We start from the raw sequence: 24,911 nt of genomic DNA on the forward strand, positions 1-24,911 counted from the left end.
GCCAAGGTCATGATAATGAACCGTAACATGAATTTTGGTGAATTAAAAATAGATTCTAGGGATTGAAATGAATTTGAAGAGCAAACAGTGAAAGTTATTTTTAAAAATAATGAAAAATTATTTAATACAAATATATTTAAACTGAAAAGTCCAAATAATAGAGGAAATCTAGTGAGAATTATTTGTTGAACCATGTAAATATTTGAAACATTATGGGGAATTAGGATAGAAGTCACATGCTGGGTTAGAACATATGATAGCAATAGAATCTCATTGAAAAATCAAGCCCTGTTTTGAAAATGTACTAAAGGACAGATGCTAAAGAAATGGGAAGTAAAACTACAGAGACAGCTAATTAGCCAAAAGGTTTATTCTAAGCAGAGTATTGCTTAGCCACATAAACAAAAGGCAAGAGATTTTAGATGGAGAGAAAATAGCAAGGTAAGTACATTAATTTTATTAACCTGTAAGAGATTGTATTTTAGCTTTCTTAGGTGAATATTTGTGCCATATGGAGAAAACTTATCTTTGCTTACTATTGGCAAAATGAGCCCTGTTTGAAATACCTATTAAAATATACGTAAGTGCCTACTGTGTGCACAACACAAATCTCATTAGCCTCTCTTTAAAATATGCTGAAACAAATCACTGCCTAACTTGTAACTCATGTATTGTTTCTCTGTTCCTTCAAAGTCATCAAAGCAGTGTTCAAGTCTATATGTTAGGTGCTGTTTTGAGAAGGCAGAGACTGCATTCCACGAGAAGGAGAACAGGTTGGATGGTGGAAGAAGGGTATTCAAAGTTCTGGTATAGAGTAACATAGTAGTAATAGTCCATAAAGTGGGGATAATGTTTGAGGAAAGCCAGGAGTACAAATTGCTGAGTATTAATCTCAAGAGTTTGGAATCAAAACCTCAGAATACTTTGGATAGGATTGAAAATAGAGTGTTGGCAAGGTGCGGTGGCTCACGCCTGTAATCCCAGCACTTTAGGAGGCCGAGGCGGGCGGATCACCTGAGGTCAAGAGTTCGAGACTAGCCTGGCTAACATGGTGAAACCCCATCTCTACTAAAAATAAAATAGAATTAGCTGGGCGTGGTAGCGCATGCCTGTAATCCCAGCTACTGGGGAGGATGAGGTGGAAAATGGCTTGAACCCAGGAGGCGGAGGTTGCAGTGAGCCGAGATCATGCCACTGCAGTGACAGAACGAGACTCTTGTCTTAGGGGGAAAAAAAAAAAAGAAAATAGACTGTCTTCTGCTTTAGAACCAGGAGACCTCAGGCTGTAGATATCCAGCTGGTAGTATGGTTCTTAGATTTCTGGATCAATAGTGGTATCACAGGGCTGATGTCCGAGGTATCTTGTGGACCCAATGTTGCTTCCCTTGGGACCATTTTCTTATTCAGAGGTTCATCAAAATGGTCTTATATATACTTCTAATAGGTTAAGTGATTTACTTAATTTAAATGGAAGGGTATAACATCACTTGCATTATTCCACGTTTCTTAACACTGTATGTGGACAGTTTAAGATGATTCACAATTGCTCCTTTTTGTGCTGTTGGGCATATGTTCATAAAAATAGATTGTAACACACATAAACTTTCTCGTGTAATTAAAAACCATGTTAACATTTATTTTTCCTATTCAAGATTGCTAGACAAATATATAGCATTTTAAGCTAATAATTTTGAAAATATGTATTAAGCAAGACTTTTAAACCATCTATTTTTACTATATTAGATGTGTTATCCCTGGTTGCAAATAATTTGATAAGCAGGAAAAGGCTTATTGAAGGGTAGGTCATAGAGTCAACTGAAGGTGGTAGAATGACAAGGCAAGGGAATATCTGCCTCCCTGTAGCTTTAGTGGTAGAAACAGGGCTCAGCTTCCTACTTATTTTGGAATTTATCTCTCAAATTGGTAGTATGTTTGGATACTGAGAAATCACATATCTGCTATAGCTGCATCTGCTTAATGCTATGGATTTATTGAGTATGAGGGTTTTTAAAAGTATAAATGTAAAACATTTAATCAATTAATTTTATTATGATCATTCAGCCATTCTTAGAATGTGCTAATTACTCTAGAAATAATGTTGAACTTTCATCTGTTCATTCATTTGAAAATATTTATACATAAGGCATGAATATGTTTCTGAAATGCTGAGATAAATAAAGGAAATTGAGATGGATAATACCATCAAGGAGCTTACAGTCTAGTGAGGGAAACAAGATAGGTCTGAAATTCACTATAACAAGTAGAATATGTTAAGGACCATAAGAGAGGTAAAAGGCACCAGGGCTTGGGATTACCTTGAGCTGTGTTGATCAAGAGAGGCCTTGGCTGGACATGGGATTTGTCCATGAGTGATAGGGGAAAGGGTGAGCCAGGCTTGGGAAGAAAACCACGAAAGGAAAAATTCCATGTACTCATAGGTTAGGCAGTGTTGATGGGGACCACTAGTAATAGTAGCAACAAGAACAATACAACTAATATGCATGTATAACTTTACACTTTACAAAGAACTCCTGTCCACAGAAACACGTATAATGTAGTGGTGAAAAGTGCATGGTCTAGAGTCAGAAAACTTTGGTTCTGATTCGTAGCTCTGCTGCTGACTAACCTTATGACCTTGGGCAAATTATTTACTTTGCCATTTCCTTTCTTTCATCACCTGAAAAAAAAATTGAGTTAGCAATAATACTGATTTCAGAGTTTTGAGGATTCTGAGCTTATATTGGAAATGGGGCTTGACACTTAGTGCCTTTCAATCATGCTAGCCAAATTATATATCCAGATCTTCATACTAAAATTAGATGGTCGGAACTGTTATTATGCTCATGTGAAGACAAAAACTGCTCAGAGGGGTTAAATTATTTATTCAAGGGTACATAGAAAACTATAGAGCTGGGACTTAAACTCTATAGCCCATTTTCACTGCACGACACTTTCATTCAAATAACTGAAATTTAAGAACCGTATAGGTTAAATTAATTACTTGATGTTATATGCAAGCAAAAGGAAGTTGCCATAGTTCATATTTTTGGAATTTCATTTAGATTTCTTGAGATCAATAAAGATACAAAGTCCTAAAATGCTTATAGGAATAAATAAAAGTTACAGAATTAGCCAGTATAGTAGCTGATATGAATGTCCATGAACAATTGCACTCATTTCGTATCACAATATAATTTTCTCACTGAAGCAAAAATGAATTTTCTCCTTTGGTGGAGCTTCATCTCTGCCTTACTGTGGAGTATGACATGAATTTTTATATCTTTCAAAGCTCTGTTGAAGACAATATATTGAATAATGACATCTTTCATTGTGAAAAATCCACTCTTTCCTTTTTGTTTCTAGTGGCCGCATTCAGAACATTATTCTTAAACTTACTCTGAATTATTTATACTCTCTCTAGTCTTCATTTTAGGAGTTAAAAAATTTTGGTGAAACCATGCACAACAAGGATAAAGGTGACTCCAGCATGCTTGCACTAGAGTTAGATAGTGCTGGTGAAATATCTCATGCTGTTATTGGCTTCATGAAAACTAATAGCCCTGCAAAATTTAATTTAGAAAGCTGCACATTTTGAGTAGTATATAGATTACTTGACATGTGGATTATTATTCAATTGAGAGATTTTATATGAAAATGTTAAATGCTACTGGCAGTTGCTAAAGATTGTACTTTTTAATTATTCTATTTTTCACCTAATGTCTCTTCTTCTTTTGTCATTGACATTTTAGATTACTGACAGGACATTCCATTAGCTTAAATGTGTATTATCATTCCAAGTGATATAGGCACATAGTAGGCACTCACTAAACACTTGTTATATAAATGATCTCAGTTTACCATGCTCACTATGTAGGTTACTACTGAAATTATTTTGGCTTCTACTTCTTTTTCAAGTATTCAGGGGATTTTACTGAGCTACTCAGCCTCAATGTGATTAATGAAATTTCTAAGCATGTTAAAATTGGTGCGATCAAGTATCTTGGATCTGAAACGAAGGGGTTGTTGATTGAGTAAGCTTATGTCTCCTCTGACTGAGGCCAGATGCAAAAAAAATAGACTCTCTTAACATGGGTTAAAGTTTCTGATTGAAGATACTCTGAATTGAACATGCAGGCACATAATAATGTGTTTTATGTACTTAACCAAGTATTTATGTCCATATTTTAAGTCTTGAGTCTTCAGTTTTCATAAATAAGTGGATATGTACAATATTCTTCAAGTTTCTGCTTTGTTTATATAATGCGGTTCTTTATACATATAGAAATATCCTAGTTTAATTGTTTCAGTGGGATTTCTCAAGTATCCATTTTGCTTTCGAAATAGAGTCACGATCATATTTGAAAGCATTTTAGATATCAATAATGTATGCCAGGATTTTGAACATATTGCTTATCAAGTTAGATCTTTTTGTTTTTCTGTGAAACATCTCAGAAACTAACTTTTGTATGTCTTTGATGATGAAGGTGTAAACTGTGATTAGGCAAACCAGTGATGAAGGCTTAGGGAACAGAAACCGCATCATACCTCATTAGGTCATTGTTGTCATAGAGACAAAACTATATTTACCCAGACCTTTTACAGTGTAAGTGGTCAGCAGAAACTGGAGAGATTTGCAGAGATACAGAGGAAAAGCAAAATTATATACTTTTGCCAACCATACTCTGATTACTCAACGTATTTTGGGAACTGCTGGTTTTGAAACTTCTTCCAGTCCTTGTGGCTAAAAGTTGGAAGATGGTTGCCCATTAAAGGTGAATTTGTTTGGAGACAACAAAATCATTTGGAACCAAATATATAGAATAAAATAAGTATAATTTTTTTCCCTTTGATTTAAACCTATTTGGGACTAGTAAGTAATTAGTTACTTGTCTGGCTCTGAAGGCAGTTCAAAAGTTCAAAGGCAGTTCCATTGACAGAATTACAGCATTGTTGGAATAAATATTGGCTGAATTTGCTGAATAGTAAGGTAACCTCCCTAGGTGACTATTTTGAGGAACAGTGGTCTTTTGAATATTTAAGACTTGATATGCTTGTTTTAAATACTTGTAGTCCCACCAGGCCTAGCATGCCACCAGCAGGGGGTGCCAAACACAGAACTTTGAGAGGTGCTAAAGAGACTTTGCAGTGGCCCTTGAGATAGCCATTATGGGCCTAGAGGAAGCAGATATTTTAACAATGGTATTACAATTACTTGTTGACCTTCCTCAGTTTTTTTAAGGAGGTTAGATTTTGGAAGTTGGAGACCATGGTTTGGAGAGGGTATTCATGGAGATCACGACTGTCTAAGCCATCTCAAGCAGTTGCATCATTGTGGTTGTATAACAGACTTGCGCCATTATGTTACCAATTTTTCCATTGGTTTCCTCATTTGAAGAGTCTACTTTTCAAACAAAGCTCTGGTTACAACAATCAGAAAAGCACTCAAGTTGGTTTAGAAAGTAGGGGTGAGAAGAAAATAGCCCTTTTTCTGAAGAAAAAGAAATAAAGCTTGGCCAGGCCTCATTGGGACTGCAGCTAAAGGACTCTACTGAGGTAAATACTTTCCTGGCCTCTTGTCTCTGCCCTTCCCTATATAGCCACATTTTTGTAAAGATGGAGTCTCACTTTGTTGCCCAGGCTGCTCTCAAACTTCTGGCTTTAAGCAATCCTCCCACCTGGGCCTCCCAAAGTGCTGAGATTACAGGCGTGAGCCACTGTGCCCAGCTGTTTTTGTTGTTGTTGTTTTTTAAGGTGATGAAAATGTTCTGAAATTAATTGAGGTGATGATTGCACAACTCTATGAATATAATTGAATTGTACACTTAACATGGGCGAATTGTATGTATGTGAATTATATCTTGATAAAGTTATGTGTGTTTTTTTTAAGTCATTGTCTGTAAGTGACGAATGTTAGTGATATTCATGTGGTGCTAGTGATCCCCTACCCAGCCCTGGTGGTCTTTCCACTGGTTGGTGCCTCTCCCTGGAACGCTGTGCCTCCCATTTTTTTCACACAGTTACTTTCTCACTGAAGTCTAAAATTGCAAATCCACCTTTGGCTGGCACTTCTTAGCCTGCTCTACTTTTCCTTTTCACCATAGTATGTATCACCTCCTAAGATAATATACAGTTTACTTGTTTATTGTGTTTATTGTTTATTATCTCTCTCTCACACACACACACACACCCCAAGGCAGAATGTAACCTCCATGAAAACAGGGATGATTGTTTTGCTCACTGATTTATCGCAAAGGCTTGGCACAGGTGCCTGGCATATAGTTGGTGCCCAATTATATAAAACACCTACTTCTAAAATTAACTTGTATCCAAACCATTTACTCTGTACTTACATTGTTGCCTGAAATACTTTAAGGAATAAAATTAAAATCATTACTGATTATCAGATATGAAGATATGAAACCCAGCATTCTTCTCTAGGCCTGTAAACCTTTATGTTAGTGGAAATAAAGTTAAGGAAGGCATTTTTTCATCATTTATCATTTACTCAGTAAATATTTATAAAGCATTTGCAATGCCTCAGCCCTCAGAGGCAGCGTGGACCAGCAGGAAGAGCACTGGTGAGTCCTGAGATCTGGATTCAGACTTCAGTTCAGTCATGAACCTGCTGCATACTTTTGGCAGATACATATTTCCTAAGACCTTGGCTGCCCTATTTATAAAATTAGTGGTTATACTAGCTCTAACATTTTATTATCCTACTACAGGTGTTTGATTTCTTCTAACTTTGACATGTAAAAATTATTTTAAAAGCATATCATTCTATAATTTGATTGGTTTACTATTTGACACTAAAGTACTTAAGATCTTATTTGCCTCTTCCCACACCAGTACACACACACGCGTGCGTTCACACAGACACACACACACATATGCGTGCATGGCATGTGCATATTTCGAAGGTGCATAGTGCTTAAGAGCAGAGTTTGGCCCTCCTCTGTAAATGTGTTCAGAAAACAATATAACACAGATACTGAAGGCAGCTTGTTTTTAACTTGTAGCTAAACATGACATTCAAATGTTAATTGGATGAATAAATCTTGTTCATTTTACAGACATGGAAATGTCAATGGAATAAAACTATTTATCACAAGATAATGGTCTTCTGCCGCCAGATAAATGCCAAGATGAAGATACTTATTGAAAATGTATCAAAATATTCTATTGCTATTTATTGAAAATAAAGGTTGAGGAAAAGTTCAACTTTTTAGGTCAAACATGAGAAATGTCCTGCTTATGATATTAGTTTAGTACTATATCAAAGATGATATACACGGTATAGCAACATGGGAAAATTCTAAGAAATAACAGTCTAGAAATGAATCTTTTAGGTTTGAGAATTACTAGAATGATTGTGTGAGGGCTGGGAGGAGATTCCTAATATTTATTGAGCTCTTATTGTGTACCTAACACAGTCCTGGGTGCATTCACTAATGTAAGCCTCAAAAGAACAATACTTAGAAAGGATCATTTTTCTCATTTTGCAGGTAAAGTTAAAAGCAAAGTAATTTGCACTCACATAGGGAGTAAGTGCCAACACCAGGATTTAAACTTAGTCCAGATTCCAAATCTAGTGTTTTTTCCCCCAACACCATACATTTCTAAACTTATACTAGAAAGTCTTAATACAGTGATTTTTGGAGCTCTTGAGTAGATTATTTCCCTTATGCTTTGTTGCCCTTGATGACCAAATACTTCTTTGGTCTAAATATTCAGCATATTGCTATGTGAAATATCTTTAAGTGATATCCTCCATTAGCCCAAAAGAGCACACCCCTGAGTCTTGAGGGCCTTATAGCTCTGAATGGAGCAAGTTATACCGGATTCTAGCATTAAGATACTTTCTTTCCAGCAGTGTATGGTTTGAAATCTTTAGGTGACTTCTTTCTGCTTTCTTTTCAGAACTTAGATACCTATTTTTCTACTTTACTTACCTTGTGTATAATGTAAGTGCCATAGTGGTCTTTGTAAAACATCGTTTGGGTGGATACAGATGGATAATTGAAACAAAGAAAAAGAGCATTATTGTTCAATAAAGCTTTTACTGCCCTGTTCATGCCAACCCTGTTCTACTGTCCCTTCCCATCCCAAGAGTCCTTTTCTCTGCCTGCCATATACACCAAGTATTAATATCTCTCTTCCTTGGACCATCAGTGAGCGTCAGTCTTCTTCAGGCAGAGACTACTCTACTATAATATACTTGTCACAGTTTCCTCAGTAGATGATAGGCTCCTTGTTAGGAGAAATTGTGTGTTTTTCTTATCTCTATTCTCCATGGTACCTGATGGAGTGATTGGGACATTATAGATACTCCATGAGAACGTGAAAGATGCATGGGTATGGCTTCTTTGTTTTAAGGACTAGAGGAAGTACGAAGGATTCAAAGTATTCATAGTGCACCTTTGTGAATATGGGAATCTGTTTGTCTGTTCCTTTGCCTCTGCTTGTATCTGTCAGTTCTCTCTAAAACACATTTGGATTTTATTTCTTTTGTAAAATTCCTAGAGGCAATAAATGGGCAGATAATTTAAATGCTAGATGGATACAAAGCTGAGATGCTTGAATGTTTAAATTTCCCTCAGGAAGAAAATAGTAATTCATATAGCACTCTCTTGATATAGAAATAGCATGTGCACTGAAGATCTTTCTAAAAGTCATGATATTCTTCCAAGAGTTTTAGATTGACACCAAGAACCATTGTGTCACATGAATTACTAACTCAGTCTTTACCATGCACTTTCACAGATGGGAGACCTTTAACTCTGAAGGACATATGGGAAGGAGTTCATGAGTGCTATAAGACGCGACTGCTACAGGGACCATGGGACACTATTACACAACAGGTCGGAGAGTATTGTCATTTTATTGTATGCATTTTATTGTATTCTTTCCCTCTGTTCATCTTTTCTTCTAGTTCCCTCTCCCCAACTCTTTTCCCTATTTCACTCCTCTATATCTTTACATATTTCACCTCAAAGACAGTTTCTTTAAAAACACCTTCCCAGACCCAGTCTTGGTTTAGCCACCCTATTATAAGCTCTCAGAGTGTCCTATAATTATCCTTTAGGATGCTTATTCCGATTTTAAATTACATATTAGGATGATTCAAAAAAAATCGATGTCTGTTTTTTCCACTATACAGATCCTCGACTTACAATGGGAATACATCCTGATAAACCCATTGTAAGTTGAAAATATCTTAAGTAGAAAATGCATTTAATACACCTAACCTACTAAACATCATAGCTTAGCCTAACCTACCTTAAATGTGCTCAGGACACTTACATTAGCCTACAGTTGGACAAAATCATCTAACATAAAGCCTATTTTATAATAAAATATTGAATAGCTCCATGCAATTTGGTGAATACTTTACTGAAAGTGGAAAACAGAATGGTTGTGTAGGTATCAAAGTACCTTCTCTTGAAGGTGTATCACTTTTGCACCATGAGAAAGTCTAAAAATTGTTAAGCTGGACCATCCTAAGTCTGGGACTGTCTGTACTGTGAGCTCTCATATAGGCAGACCATGTCTCTTTTATTCTTCATTGCACATGCAGCACCAGCACAGTACTTATCATGTAGTATGTGCTCAATAAAAATGTATTAAGCAAATGAACATAGAAACTAAGTTGGCTTATACACTAAGAAATACATGATTTGCCTTCTGTAATCTATACTGCTTTACAGTTTTACTCATAGATACATTTGCAAAAAAGAAGAGCTTTTGATTAATAATATGGTTGTAATAGTGATTTGCAAAAGTAGAGAAAATAGATCTGCAAAAGCAGATATAAAAAGTAGATTTGCAAAAGTAGAGAAAATAGATTTGTCAATCATATAAGTCATTATTACTGCCTTGCTAAAATCAGTAGTTAATTATTTTGGAAATTAAAAAATACTCATCACCTTGCAACCAATCATAATCTCCTTAAAAATAATTTTTACTTATATCAAAAATCTTATTTTTTCCAAGGTTCTGTTGAGCTTAGTGAAAGCTTCCTTTAAAAATGACTTTATCAGTTATTAGAATTTTTATGCCCTCTTATGTGTTTGATCATAATGACAGTTTACCTCCCAATCAACATGAGAATCCTTAGCATCTCGTAAGTAGTTCTTTAACAATGACCATTTTCTAGGTTTTAATTGAGGACAAAACTAGCTTTAAGTATTTGTATCTTTCACACTGCCTCTCAAATTAATCTTTTCTCTTCCCACTATCACCCTCCTAGATCAAGCCCTCTGACCTCACGTGGAACAATTAGTAAAGCCTCTTATCTGTGGTCTTCTGCTCCTTTCCTCTCTGCCCGTTACCTGTAGTCACATCTTTTTAACCACTGCTATACTTATCTTACCTGTGCTCTAACCTGCAGTAGTTTTCTGAGGGCCTCTGGGATGTGGTCTAAATGCTTTGCGTGGGCATCAGAGGTTGCCGCTCCCTGGTTCCAACCTGCTCTTCTAAGTTTATCTTCTACTCCTCCACTCTACACAGCTCTTGCCAAACATGGTTATTCATCTCTCTATACTCCTCTTGTGCCGTTTGTTCTTGTGATCTTTTCTAGATCTAATGCCTTCCCTCATTTTTCTGTATGTATTACCTCTTACTACCTGTCCTCTCATACATCCCTTTCTCTGAAACCACCTCAGCTGACAAAAATGGCCCCTCTGAAATCCAAATCTGTAGACCAGGCATTGGTGGTTGCTATGAAGAAGGATAATGTGAAATATGAGAAAACCAACCCTAAAGATTTGGCAAGAACATTTCAGTTTATGCAAACTATTTTAAATTAACCTTTAAGTATATCAAGATTAGTGCTAAGAGTTCCAGCTTCTAGTGTCTTGTCAATGGCCACACACTGCACAAAAATTTGTGTTGTAGAGTCCTTATCCACAAGACCCAGAAAATGTTTGGTTGTAAGAGTCAAGAAATATGGCAAAAGATAGAGGAAAAAAGTGTTCAAAAATATATGTGTATTTAACTTTACACCCATTTATTAACTCTTTCTCAATTCCTTTATACTCTTGCATCCAATTCTTACCATTTTCCTTTTCTGTCTCTAGCAGATAATTAATCTTCTCAATGCAGGCCTGTATGTAGCACAATTTCTAGTGGTCTATGATATTTTATATTTTAATTCCATGTGTCTTGGTTCTGACCCATGACATAAGAACAAGATTTTGATACAATGTTGCCATAGATTTCTTTTTATTGATAGAACTCTTACATTGTTAAACTCACCACTGAACCAATCTGTGTATAGATTGCTTTTAATAGAATTGACTAATGTCCTTCATTTTATAGTTATTTCACTGTCACACAGATAGCCTATTAGTGTACCATCTTTTTCCTCCCTATCATAGTATGGTATTACAGATCAAATCCTATCACAACAAGCATTACTATTTCTAACACCAAGGCTGGGGCTCACTTAATACGAGGGATATTTGATATAATCACACTACAACACAACTATAAAACTTAGGTGATCCTTTGGAATTGATCTTATTAGGATTTGATCTGTGAACAGATATCCTACTTCTAATAACAATGTTTATTTAAGCTTTAAAATTGCTCATCACAGTGCATGTCGAGGCATTACAGATCAAGTAAGGGAAACTTATTTGTAGCCATTGCACTACTTGGCATTTGAAAATCATCATGAATATTTCCTTTGGAGATCTTGGCTTTTAATCCCAGATTGGTTAATGGGTTGGTATTTATGGTCTCTTATTTGCTTGAGATCTTTGGGAGAATGGGTCTTCATTTTTCAGTACCACATACGAAGAAAAAACAAGGTGTCCTCAGTGAGATGGAAGGGAAGAAGATGGTACAGCACTAAGGAAGAATGGGCTGATAGAATATTGGTGGTGTTGAATAGTAGACACCGTTTTGCAGAATTATACTAAGGAATCATTAGCTTGCAGACTGAACATGATAATAATATGCTGTTCTCCAGAGTGGCTTAAAAACAAAAGCAGCCTTTGCAAATATAAAATGCATTACACTTCATTTTCAGGCCTGATTGTGCTCATATAGTTTGTTGCTCTTCATCTTTAGTAATCACACTTCTGTTCTTTCAGCATTTGTCTTGATGATAAGGACCTATTCATGTCAGATGTAAACCCTCTCTTTTGAAGACAAGCCACTCATAAATCTCATACGTTTGATTATGGTGATTACTTACCTGCTTTTGTCCAATGTTACAGACTACCTATTATATCAACCCTGTAGCTTAATAAAAAAACTTCTGAAAGAAAGTTAACAGATACTTAGGTTGGATTTGCCTTAATTGTTATAGTGAGTGTTACAACAATGATCACTGGAAGGTGTTGGCTCTATGTTTTAAGAAAAGAATTCCTTTGATCTTGGCATGGCCTAAAGTCACAAGATAAAAAAGTGTACCTTCAGTTTTACTTTAAGATATGTGTGTTTATGTGCAGGGGTGTGTAGTAGTCAGATGAGTAATTTTTTCTTACTGGATTCTTTTTTTGAATTTTATATTATGGAAAATTTTAAACACATATAAAAGTAGAGATAATTGTATAAGGTGCTTATTAGCTGATGAAGAGTTTGTTTTTTTCCATATCTCATCCAGTTAGGAACTTTTTTGAAGTAATTCCTAGCATCATTTTATTTCATCCCTACATATTTAAGTATCTTTAAAAGATAAGGGTTCTACATGAATGTTCATATCAGTTTTATTTATAATAGCTCAAAATGGAAAAAAAAAAAAAACCAGGTGTCTTCAGTGGGTAGATGGTTAAACAGAGAATAGCATACCATTACATGGAATACTACTCAGCAATAATAAGGAACCAATCATTGATACACTCAGCAACCCGGATGAATCTTCAAATAATTATGCTGAGTGCAAAAAGGCAATCCCAGAAGTTGCAGAGTGTTTGATACCATTTCTGTAACGCTTTTGAAATGACAAAATCATGGACCGAAGAACAGATTTGTGGTTGCCAGGTGATAGGGAGTGTGAATGGGAGGGAAATGGCTGTGGCTATTAAAGAAAACATGAGGGAATCTTATGGCAGTGAACATGTTCTGGATCTTCACTGAGTCACTGTCAGTATCTTGTTTGTGATACTGTACTATAGTCTTGCGAGATGTTACCATTGGGGGGAACTGGATAAAGGATATGAGATATCCTTTTGTATCATTTAAAAAATTTTTAAAGTGGAGATGGGGGTCTCACTGTGTTCCCCAGGCTGGTCTTGAGCTCCTGGCCTCAAGTGATCCTCCTGCCTTGGCCTTTCAGAGTGATGGGATTACAGGCATGAATCACTGCACCTCATCTCTATATAATTTCTTACAACTAAACATGAATCAACAATTATCTCAAAATAAAATATTTAATTTAAAAAGGTAAGGACTCAAAAAAACATAACCACAACTCGATTATCACAAATAAAATTATTAATTTCTTAATATCATTAAATAAGCAATTAATGTTTAAATTTCCCAAGTTCTTTTTTTTATAGTTTGTTTATATCAGGATCCAAAATAAGGGTTACACATTAAAGTAGTTAACATATCTTAAGACTTTTGGAATCTTATAGATTCTCATTCCTCCATCTCTTTTTTTTCCTGGTAATTTTTTGTTGAAGAAACAGGTTGTTTGTTCTGTAGTGTTTTGCAGTCTTGATTTTTTTTTCTAATTGTATTTCTGTGGTTTTTAGTATGTTCCTCCCTGTATTTTTTTATAAACTGATAGTTAGATCTTGAGGCTTGATCAAATTCAGTCTCGATTTTTTGGCAAGAATACTTCATGGTTGTTTCTGAGTATGCCATCAGGGAGGACCTTATGTTTGGTTATCACTCTTTTTTGTGATGTTTTACTGCCGTTGATGATTATTGCTTAGACCCATTAATTCATTAGTGGTTGCAAGATGGTGATTTTCTAATTCTGTCATTCGTTATTTATTAGTTGGACTACTTCTATAATGACAAAGTTTCTCTCTCCATCTTACTTACCTGAGGTATGCTTTGATTAGGAAGGGCAGGATAAATGCTTGATTCTTTCCCTTTGTGAGCTAGCTTTCAAGATAATGAGTTGGTTCTTTAGTATCCTCCCAAGGTATCCAAGAACTTAAAAAAATATGTCTTTATGGACTCACAGATATAAATGTTTTGTATGTGTCAGTTCATAGTAGTGGTTATCTTTATTGATGTTCAGTTTACCTCATCTTTAGCCAGTGGAAGTCTGGCCAAAGACGTCGGCTCTTGAGTCATTTTGATACAACCCATGTGGCTTTGATGGCTTCCTTGTTTAGTGGTATGACAAGTGGTTGCACATGCATGTTGAGCAATTCCTGCCCAGACTTGTTGGAGTCAGCCAAGGAGAACTGGTTCCTTTGGGAAATGGTAGTGCCTTTTTCTGGGTGTTGGAGCCAGAGAGAGTGGATTTGACTCTATGCCACCACTTACTAGCTGCATGATCTTGGTTAAATTACAAAGATTCCGTATCTTAGTTTGGTTTTCCATTAGAGGTAACAGTAGCATCTACACAGAGCATGTGGGAAGACTAAATGAATCAATATATGTAAAATATGTTGTACATTGCCTAGCACATATAGTAAATATATTATGTATTATTATAATCATAATCATTGTTGATTTTTTCCAGGTAAACATAGTTATTTCAGTGATTTTCTCAGCCATTGAAAATTAAACTATGCCAAATTTAGGATCCCCCCTTTCCACCCTGAAATTGATACTAAACTTCTGGACCCTAACTAATAATATCTACCCCAGGGGCTCTGTTTCAGTTCTGTGCTGCCTCTTTCTCCTTCTCTCTCTCACCCTCGCTCTCTCTCTCATCAAACCTTTGCTTTCTAGGACCACATCCTGACTTTTGTGGGCCTTAGACACAATTACCTTCACGGACTCCTTCCTCCATAAAAAGGTATTAAAATTATATTTTATAGCTGTATTATTAGAGAGACGACTATTCATACTATATGTTAAAATACTTTCTTTGACCCACAAGTTTATTATTTTATTTTTAAAAAGGCAATTAAAATATTTTCATGGATTCCTAAAGGTATTGTAGACCCCAGGCACTGTGCCTACTCTGTCTAATGAATAAGTTGGACCTCACTCTTTTCTGCTACCGCAACAGGGCTGTGGAAACATCAGGTGGCTGTCTCCCATCCTTCTATGCTCAGAAAAGTCTGGCTGCCCCTCCTGTTTTACAACTGCCTAAATATAATGATGATGATGGAAGGGACTTTTCTTCATGAAACCTATCGTGTACTAGAACCATATCCTCTCTATTCTCAAATTTCCAAACTACAAGAGATTCTATTGTGTTGTGTCATTTTGTACGCATATATATGCACACATGAGCACGTGCACATACACATGCCCCTCTTGGGAAATGGCCTTTTCGAAATTGCCTCTCTCCAAGGCCCTGCTTTCCTTCCCTGCTCTGAGGGGAGAGAGTTGTATATGAAACTCAATCTGTATCTTATCTCCTTTTAAATATATTGTTTTTAACACTTGAACTGTGTGCTTACATTTGGAAACCAAGACTTTGGAGGTTCTTTATTTTCTGATTCCATATGTCTGGGAAAGGAGAGTACAAGTGAATGAATGGGGTTGGATGGATAAAAGTGGGAAGAAACTCGTTGATTATTTTCCTCATTTGATCCTACCATGCAAGTATTTAATACTATGTAAGAGTAAGTTTAAATGTTTGTACAGAGTGGAATAGGAGAAGCCTGTGCAGCACACATTTTGCATGTCCCAAATACCACTGAGTTTCCTTTTGAAGACTTTGGCATGCCTAAAACATGCAAAAACATGATAATTAATTTTAGTGGGTTTCATTATGTTTCCATGATAAATTTCTCAGGCTAAAAAAAAAAATAAAAACACAACAAAAAATCATAACTCCTTAGGTACCTTTTGGTGAATAGATTGCTTTTGACTCTCAGTGATGCAGGAAGTCACTGGTTAAGGATTCTTAAATAATGAAGCTTGATATGTTGCCTGGTGATTTATAATGATGGCTGATAAACTGATGATTTAATTGTGCTTCCTCTAGTAATAATCTTAAGTGCTCAAGTGAAGTTCCAGTGATTGGCTTTCTTCTGAACTCAGTCTCCCTGGAGTCTTTAGGCATCTCTTTTACACAACATCCGATAACTGACTTTTAACTGTTTCTATTTTAAATAATACAAATCAATTAAAACACACAGCTGTTTAACAAAACTTCTCAGTGTTGGTATAGGTCTCGGTGGGTATTTCCTGATGGCTCATAATGACATCAATTTAGTGCACCTGGTAAGATCTGTGTGAACTGGAAGCCGTTTAATTCTTAAATGACGAGAAAATTAAGAAGCCTTTATGCATTGCTGCTGCTTCTTCAGAATCACTGCCAGCTTCCTTTGCAGGCTTCAATCATGGTGGAGCTTTATTTAAACGGGACTGCAGTTATCATGTGATTGTTTTCTCTGTAATTTGCTGCTAATTTATTGAATCTGAGTTTCTAGGTATTAGCTGTGGATATTAATAAGCCATTTAGGGGGCAGGTTTATGGCAGCACAATGAATGTATCTACCTTGCAGGCTTTTTGTAGAAGCCTTCTTGTGTTTTAGCAGTATTCAGTGATTCTGCCACACTTTATTGTCTTAGGAGTGTGAAATATACTGTCTTTGTTATATCCTTACTTTGGTATCTTAGAGTAGTAATGACAGTTCTGTTTGTCTCTGTCTCTACTAGCAATTATTTTTAGATTGTCCGTCTGTACATGCATTGTGACTTTTAGTGTTTATTAAATGTTGATGCTCTGGGTACCATACATGTTCAGGGTACTTTCCACATTTGGTGTTTTTTTTTTTTTTTTTTTTTTTTTTTCCAGATGGAGTTTCGCTCTGTCACCCAGACTGGAGTGCAGTGACATGATCTCAGCTCACTGCAACCCTCGTCTCCCGGGTTCAAGTGATTCTTGTGCCTCAACTTCCCAAGTAGCTGCGATTATAGTCATGCACCACCACGCATGTATTTTTAGTAGAGAAAAGATTTCTCCCCATTAGCCTGGCTGGTGTTGAATTCTTGACCTCAAGTGATCTGCCCGCCTTGGCCTCCCAAAGTGCTGGGATTACAGGCATGAGCCACCGTGCTCAGCCGATATTCTTTGTTTTATCCATTCAGAAATGTTTACTGTCATTTATACTCCATTGTGCTTTTCCTGTTTGAGGAAACAAAAGCACATTTTAATGAATTTCGTTTGTTTCTTAGACTTTCCCTACATTAAGAAATATGTGAAGAATGGCCAGGCATGGTGGCTCATACCTGCAATCGCAGCTACTCAGGTGGCCGAGGTGGGAGCATTGCTTGAGCCTAGGAGTTTGAGGCCAGCCTGGGTAACATAGCAAGACCCCATCTCTTAAAAAAAAAAAAAAAAAAAAAAAAAAAAAAAAGGGGTTATTTGGGTGTAACTGATTTTTACCAGAAGTGTCCAGAAATCTCACCTTATAAATAAAAGGCATACGGGCCAGTCACGGTGGCTTACACCTGTAATTTTAATCCCAGCACCTTGGGAGGCCAAGGTGGGTAGATCACTTGAGGTCGGGAGTTCGAGACCAGCCTGGCCAACATGGGGAAACCCCGTCTCTACTAAAAATACAAAAATTAGCCAGGCATGGTGGTGGGTAATCTCAGGTACTTGGGAGGCTGAGGCAGGAGAATCACTTGAATGCCCCTGGGAAGGAGAGATTGCAGTGAGCAGAGATTGTGCCACTGCACTCCAGCCTGGGTGAAAGAGTGAGACTCTGTCTCAAAAAAAAGAAAAAAGGCATATGAAACTTCTTTCTATCTTTCACTAAGTAATTTCTTTTTCTTTTCTTTTCTTTTTTTTTCTTTTCTGAGACGGTGTTTCGCTCTTGTTGCCCAGGCTAGAGTGCAGTGGTGCGATCTCGGCTCACTGCAACCTCTGCCTCCCAGTTCAAGTGATTCTCCTGCCTCAGCCTCCCAAGTAGCTGAGATTATAGGTGCCCACCACCACACCTGCTACTTTTTGTATTTTTAGTAGAGATAGGGTTTCACCATGTTGGTCAGGCTGGTCTCCTAACTCCTGACCTCACGTGATCCACCCACCTCAGCCTCCCAAAATGCTGGAATTACAGGTGTGAGCCACCACGCCTGGCCAGTAACTTATTTTTCTTAAAACTTTTTTGGCTTTACACCTTGGAGTGTTTGTGGAAAGTCCTAAACGCATATTGGATGCTGTTTAGGCATTGGTATAACAGTGCTTTCTCATCCAACTTTTACTTTCTAAAAATTTCTGACCACTAACTGCTCATTAAGTGTTTAATCTAAATAAAATGGGAGCTGATTTATTATTGGACTCCTATTGTATTAATTTCTAAGATATTTTATCCCATTTTAATGAGAGTTTAAGATATATAGCTAAACAGGATATATTTCTTATAAATAACCAGGATGCTGGTATACTTGGGTTTTATGTCTTTAAGTTGAAGTTTATTTCACTACATAATAAAAACAAGAGGCTGGTTAATGTTCTTTGTTAAGTGTACATCTGGTTGCGCAGACTATTGCTTAGCTTTTTACCATCAAAGTTACACTTTTGACTCAGCACATGCTTTGAATGTGTACAAAGGCCTTCTTTTAAAGAATCTCCCAGCATTTCATTGATCCCTGGAATCACTGTTTCTTAAAAAGGAACAGCTTATCAATATAAAAATAAAATACCATTTAAAATATTAAATAATTAATTTTAATATTATTCATCTTAGCACATTTCATTTTGATAATTACCTACCATCAATTATTAATTTTTAATAAACATCTTAGTCCCCAAACTTCAAGTCTGAGGAATATTTATTTTCTTATTTCCGGTTTTTGAGAAAGAGGTTAATGGCGGGTATACAGTAAAGCAGCAGCTTAGAGCAGGTGGAGAAGCCTGGGGGTTGGGGGTGGGGACCGGAGGCAGGCACCGGACCCAGGGGGGAAATGGAACACAGACTCCACTGCTACACTTATCTGTGTATGTTTTGAGTCCTTAGGAAGGATTATATGCTACGTCAGAAAGATGCTATTTGTTTTATCCAATTTTTTGTACAATCGTTGCTGTATATACATAATTCCACCATGCAGTTATTGCACATTATTTTCTTCCCACTTTCTACTCCCTTCAGCTTCTCTTCTCACTTGTCATTTTCTCTGCTTCTCTCCCATGTCAGCTGCAAAATTCTCCATATTACATTTGCAGCCTGTATTTTTTAGTTAAATAATTGGTCAATTCTTCCCTCTGTCCAATCTGAATTCCAAAACTATTTCAGGTGGTTTGTATACATATATTCGAATATGCTAATAATACATACACATACTATAACCATCAAAGCAAGTGAATAATAACTAAATGATGGATGGGAAAAGATAGTTTTAATAGATAACATAAGCTAAGGAAAGATTTTGAGCTTTCTAAAATAACAAATAACAAAAAGGGAAAGCCAATTAAATACACTGCTTTTGTTCTGTTACAGAAGGAAACAAGACAAGATTATCAGGAGAGACAAACTTTTTCTTGTATTAAATTCTAGATAGATCATTTCACAACTATGAAAAAATAGTCTCCTTTATAGATACCACTTAAACCAATTCCAGGAGATGGGGAGGGGGTGATGCTCAGTTGTAGCTGTGTGTGAGTGTTACACTAATATACTCTGTGTGTGTCAGTTTATACTGTTAAAGTCTTTACTGGCAGCTTACTGTTCAAATTCAGCCTACAAATGTTATTTTAAGTGTTTTGAAATGATTTTTAATTTTGTTTTTGTTTTTTGGTTTTTTTTGGAGATAGGGTCTCACTCTGTCATTCAGACTGGAGTGCAGTGGCGTGATCTCGGCTGACTGTAACCTCTGCCTTCTGGGCTCAAGTGATTCTCCTGCCTCAGCCTCTTGGGTAGCTTGGATTACAGGCATGCACCACTACAGCCCAGCTAATTTTTGTGTTTTTAGTAGAGATGGGGTTTCACCATGTTGGCCAGGCTGGTCTCGAACACCTGACCTCAAATGATCCACCTGCCTTGGCCTCCCAAAGTGCTGGGATTGCAGGCATGAGCCATCGCACCTGGCCATTTTTTAATTTGAATAACTTTAGACTGGATACGTGCTTCATGGTTAATCATGGTCACCTCCTCTACCTATTTCCTCCTTTTGTCTATTTCACTTATTTACTTTGCCTGCCTGTCTTCAAAAAGCATTTGAGTTTTCCTATTCTTGTATTGATAGAAGATGCAAAGAAAGAGCTTAGAGATTCTGTATGGATCTGAGTATGAATCTCAGTACATATTTTGCATTGTCTTCAAATAAAAGTGGTATGAACTAGGCTTAAAATTCTTTATAATCATTTTTTCTGATTGAAAAAATATTATAAACTGAAAATTTTTAATAAAATACAAAATATCATAAAGAAGAAAATAAAAATTATTCATAATTCCAAATGTTAAAAGTTACCACTGTTAACCTTTCAGTGCATAGCTTTCCAGAAGTTTATATATAGCTTTATCTATAATGTATGTTCATATATATTATATATAAAAATACACAGGCAAATGAATCATACTATGCACCCTTTTATTTTGAAATTTACATCACAGACATTTTTGCACCCCAATATTTAAATAAATCTTCATTTTCCATTTAATAATTGTGTAGAATTCTGGCCAGGTGTGGTGGCTCACGATTGTAATCCCAGCACTTTGGGAGGCTGAGGCGGGTGTATCAAGAGATCGAGACCATCCTGGCCAACATGGTGAAACCCCATCTCTACTAAAAATACAAAAATTAGCTGGGCATGGTGGCGCACGCCTGTAGTCCCAGCTACTCAGGAGGCTGAAGCAGGAGAATGACATCAACCCAGGAGGAGGCAGAGCTTGCAGTGAGCCGAGATCGTGCCACTGCACTCCAGCCTGGGCAACAGAGCGAGACTCTGTCTCAAAAAAAAAAAAAAAAAAAAATTGTGTAGAATTCCATTGTAAGGTAAGGCCGTAATTGTTTTAACCAATTTTATGTTGTGAACACTGAGTTTTTAAAAAATATGTATTATAAACAAGTTTCTAAGTGAACATTCTTTTATATATAATTTATGCAATTGTCAAAATTATTTGGAATAAATTTTTAGAAGTGGAATTGGTGAGTCAATGAGTATTCACATTTTAAAGGTTTTGTTAGATATTCCCATGTCAATCTCAGAAAAGATGTACTAATTCTAAGATGCCAGCAGTGTCTTAGAGTACTCATTTCTCAAAGTGCTCACTGATACTGGTCATAATCATTCTTCTTAATGTCTTACAGTCTGATGTCAACCAGGCTTTTGATTAGAGTCACATATCAATCAACTTAACACTGAAGTTACTGATAAATAGCTGAAATGTAGGTTTTTCTTGCAAATGATTGGCACATACATTTTAGACACTGGAGTAGTTGACATATTGTCAGAATTAAAGGGTCTGATTTATATTCTTACCAAAGCTGTCCAGAGTTGGTCTGCAGGAGTACCTGCCAGCAGGGCTGGGCTTTTCTTTGTAAAATTCATTAGATTTGCATAGATGGTTGAGCAGAACTCCATGGAAGCCCTTAAGTTCTGCTCCTTTAAGCGTGGAAGTACTACTTCACATGTATTCTTTCACTTAGTCTTTGAACACCCTTATGAGGTTGATACGATTCTCCACACTTTAGAGAAGGGGAAACTGAGACAGAAAAAGATTAAGTAGCTTGTTAAAGGTCAAACATCTAAGTAAGAGAACTGGAATTAGAACTCAGATGCCATACTAGGGAGCTCATGTCTTTAACCACTGTGTTGTACCTTCTCCCACAATAATAATCTTACTCTCAAAATGGTATTATGTTAAGATTATTATTTTAAAGCAGATCTTGATCAAGTTTTAGGTCATGAACCCCTTTTGAGAATATCATGAAAGCTCTGGACTCTTTCCCCAGACACACAAACTACCGCAGCCCTAATCAGGAGTCCCCTAGGACTCGTCAGAACATCCAAATCCTTGGAACTTGTAATAGCTGTAGTGGATTAAAACTCAACTTCCAGTCTGCCCTTCTTCTCTAATGCCCTTCCTGAACTGCAGACACTGGAAAGCTAATACGCAGTTTTCACACATCTCAAATAGGGGTCTGAAGTTGGTTCAGGAATATCATAGTAGATGCATTTGTTCATGATTTGGAAGGCAGAAGCATGTGCAAACTGCTCTTGTCAGCAGTATTTCTGGCATGGAGGTTGTCTACGTGACCTTCACAGAGGCTTCATTGTCCAGAGGACGGGGCATGTATTTTGCTGGTGGGAGTTATAGCAGGTGTGCTGTGGTTCTGGAAGTGGCACATAGGGTCAGGTTTTTGTTCACTGGAGTGGGGATGTGATTCTAGAATGACAGATTCCTGACCCAAGAAGAGGCAGTAGGTCAGATGGTGTTCAGTTCTGCAGGATTGCTTCGGGAATGTTTCCTGGAAAGTCATCTAGAATTTGTTTATTCTGTCCTCTCTCCCTATTCAACTAGCCAGAGAGCTTCAAGTAGAGCGTAGATTCTGTTTTTTCCAGCTGAACATTGAGTGACACCATATTATATAGCTTGGCCCAAAGAGAGTTTCTTCAACTGGTTAGGGGTTGGGCTCTGAAGTCAGAAACACTTGGGTTCTTACTCAGGTTCTTCTACTTATTAGCAGTGTGACCGAGGACAGTTATTAGGTGTTTCATCTTCCTCATCTGCAAGATAGGAAATTATTTCTACATAAGGAATATTATAAGGATGATTCCAATGGGTCGTTGTGGGAATTATGTGAGTTAGTGCATGTTAATTTCTTAGCATTGTGAGGCACATAGTTGATACTATGAATATCTATTATCATTAATCCATAAATATAATGAAAAGGAAAAGCAGTGGACACAATTTCTATTCCATATAAAATAAAGCACTGCTGGTCAATAGAATTGTTGAGGTTCAGGTTTCCTACAGCAGTACATTCACAGGCCGAGGCTTACAGCTTATTGAGGAGGAAGCTGACATAGTGTACTTAGTACAGTTACTTACCTACATAGTGAATTGTGTCGTTTTCATTCAAAAGCAGACTTAAAAAACTGAATTCTTTGGTAGCAAAATTCTTTCCTCAGGAGAGACCTTCAGCTTTAGATGATTAGTTGGTTATGCTGTTTACTGTGAGGTGGGTTTGGCAGATCACAATAGGTATGTTCCAAGGCTGCAATGGCAGGAGAATAGCCCATCTGGGCCTCAATGAGAATCTGCCTCCATAATGCTTCTCTCCCAGCCATGCCATTAGCAGGTGCATTCTACAATCTAAAGTTGTTATTGGGCCTGTAGCTAAACCTACAGCTTCCCATTGAAATACAGATGTACCTAGCATGTCCTACAGTTCATCTAGAATTGAAGAGTGTAAATATTGTACTCAATTTTTTAAACCACATGTTGGTGAAAGGAGTTAAATTGAATACATGTCTAAGTAGCTTCCTCTGATCAATAGTCTCGTTTTCTGACAGACTTTCTCCCCTATCTCCATCCCTAGCCCTATTCAAATCATCTTTAATAACTGAGATTGCAGTGATCTGTCCTTCACAGCCTCACATGGCAGTTCGGGTTTTTCAAATATAAACTTGTTCATATACAGCTAGGGTAAAACCTCTACTGGAGGATAGTCAGAGCAAGGCAAAGCCTTAGACTGTGGAAGGTCATCTACGGTAATCCACTTAAAGGTTCTTACAGCCTTCCTTCCCCTACCTCTACTTAAAGGTCTTCATACGATCAAATTAATTGCAAGCAACTGTTAAAGGATTGCAAGCAGCTGTTAAAGGAGAAAATAAGTTGAAGGGTGAGTTCTATAAAATAATCACTTTTGATTCACCAAAGTCTATCTCAGTGGTAGAAATAAATAGAAAAATGGAATTATTTTTTACATAAAAAATTTAATTTCAATTTTTTCACAAGCATATTTGACATCAGTTCCTTTATCAACAATGATCAACAAGGCTCAATGATCAACAGTGATAGTTTCTTGGATATGCAAATGACATTTTTCCTTGGACTTTGCTTTAGGAGAATTAAGTCTTAATTTCACACAAGTTTGGTGAAATGTTTTCCCCATTTATCAAGGCTGTCCCCACAGCTGTGGACCATGGGGGAACAAATTGTCTCCCAATAGGTCTTTCTTCTGCTGATGAAGCTTTAATAAAATCATCATTTCTTGTACTCCTGTCTCATGAAATTATTGTGTCAACTAACTTGTGTTTCATACTGGGTTCAGGAAAGCCCCATACGTGAGTGAAGACACATTGGAACTATTATTTGTGTGTGTGGGAAAAGGGACACATTTGGAAGAAGCCAAGTAAAATAGGTGGGTCTTTGGAGCCCTCCACCTTACTTCAATCAGAGTACCTCCATTTTCTTCTGTTTTATGGTATCTTAAAAGATCTTATTTGCAGAAAGTGTTCTGGTGCTTTAAAATGTTTGTACATGGCTGAGCTAGAGGGCACATTGCCTAGATGTAATTTGAAAGATTGTCAAGTTAAAGACAGGCAACTGACATTGACTTGTGTTTGGACAAAGGGAATTTTAGTATTAAGATATGAACTTAAATATTCCTGATTCAACAGGTCTATATTTTAAGATAGTTATCAGGAATATATAAGTCTATTTTGTTTCTTAAAAGTTGCTCAGAAAAAAAAAAAAAAAAAACTATTTTGATCTTACCTGAGATCAATGTGGCCAAGCCTACGTTTGTATCTGCTAAAATTATTTTGTTGAGTGATTGAATAAAAATAGTGCTTAGATCCCACAGCCTAGGATATTGGATAGTATGGATTTCATTCTTTCACATGGAGGCAGCTTCTAACCTCT

At 36.7% G+C, this 24,911-nt stretch overlaps 1 protein-coding gene across 5 annotated transcripts in view; it reads left to right on the forward strand.

The window, feature by feature from the left end:
* Positions 1-24,911, forward strand: part of ATG10 (autophagy related 10) — a 284,374-nt gene that overhangs the window by 196,463 nt on the left and 63,000 nt on the right. For all 5 annotated transcript variants that reach the window (XM_028849553.2, XM_015140355.3, XM_015140353.3 and 2 more), the window contains exon 5: positions 8,764-8,861. In XM_028849553.2, the coding sequence (XP_028705386.1) occupies positions 8,764-8,861 (98 nt within the window). The remainder of the gene's footprint in view (positions 1-8,763; positions 8,862-24,911) is intronic.

This window comes from Macaca mulatta, chromosome 6 (assembly GCF_049350105.2).
Source record: "Macaca mulatta isolate MMU2019108-1 chromosome 6, T2T-MMU8v2.0, whole genome shotgun sequence".
NCBI classification, from domain to species: domain Eukaryota; kingdom Metazoa; phylum Chordata; class Mammalia; order Primates; family Cercopithecidae; genus Macaca; species Macaca mulatta.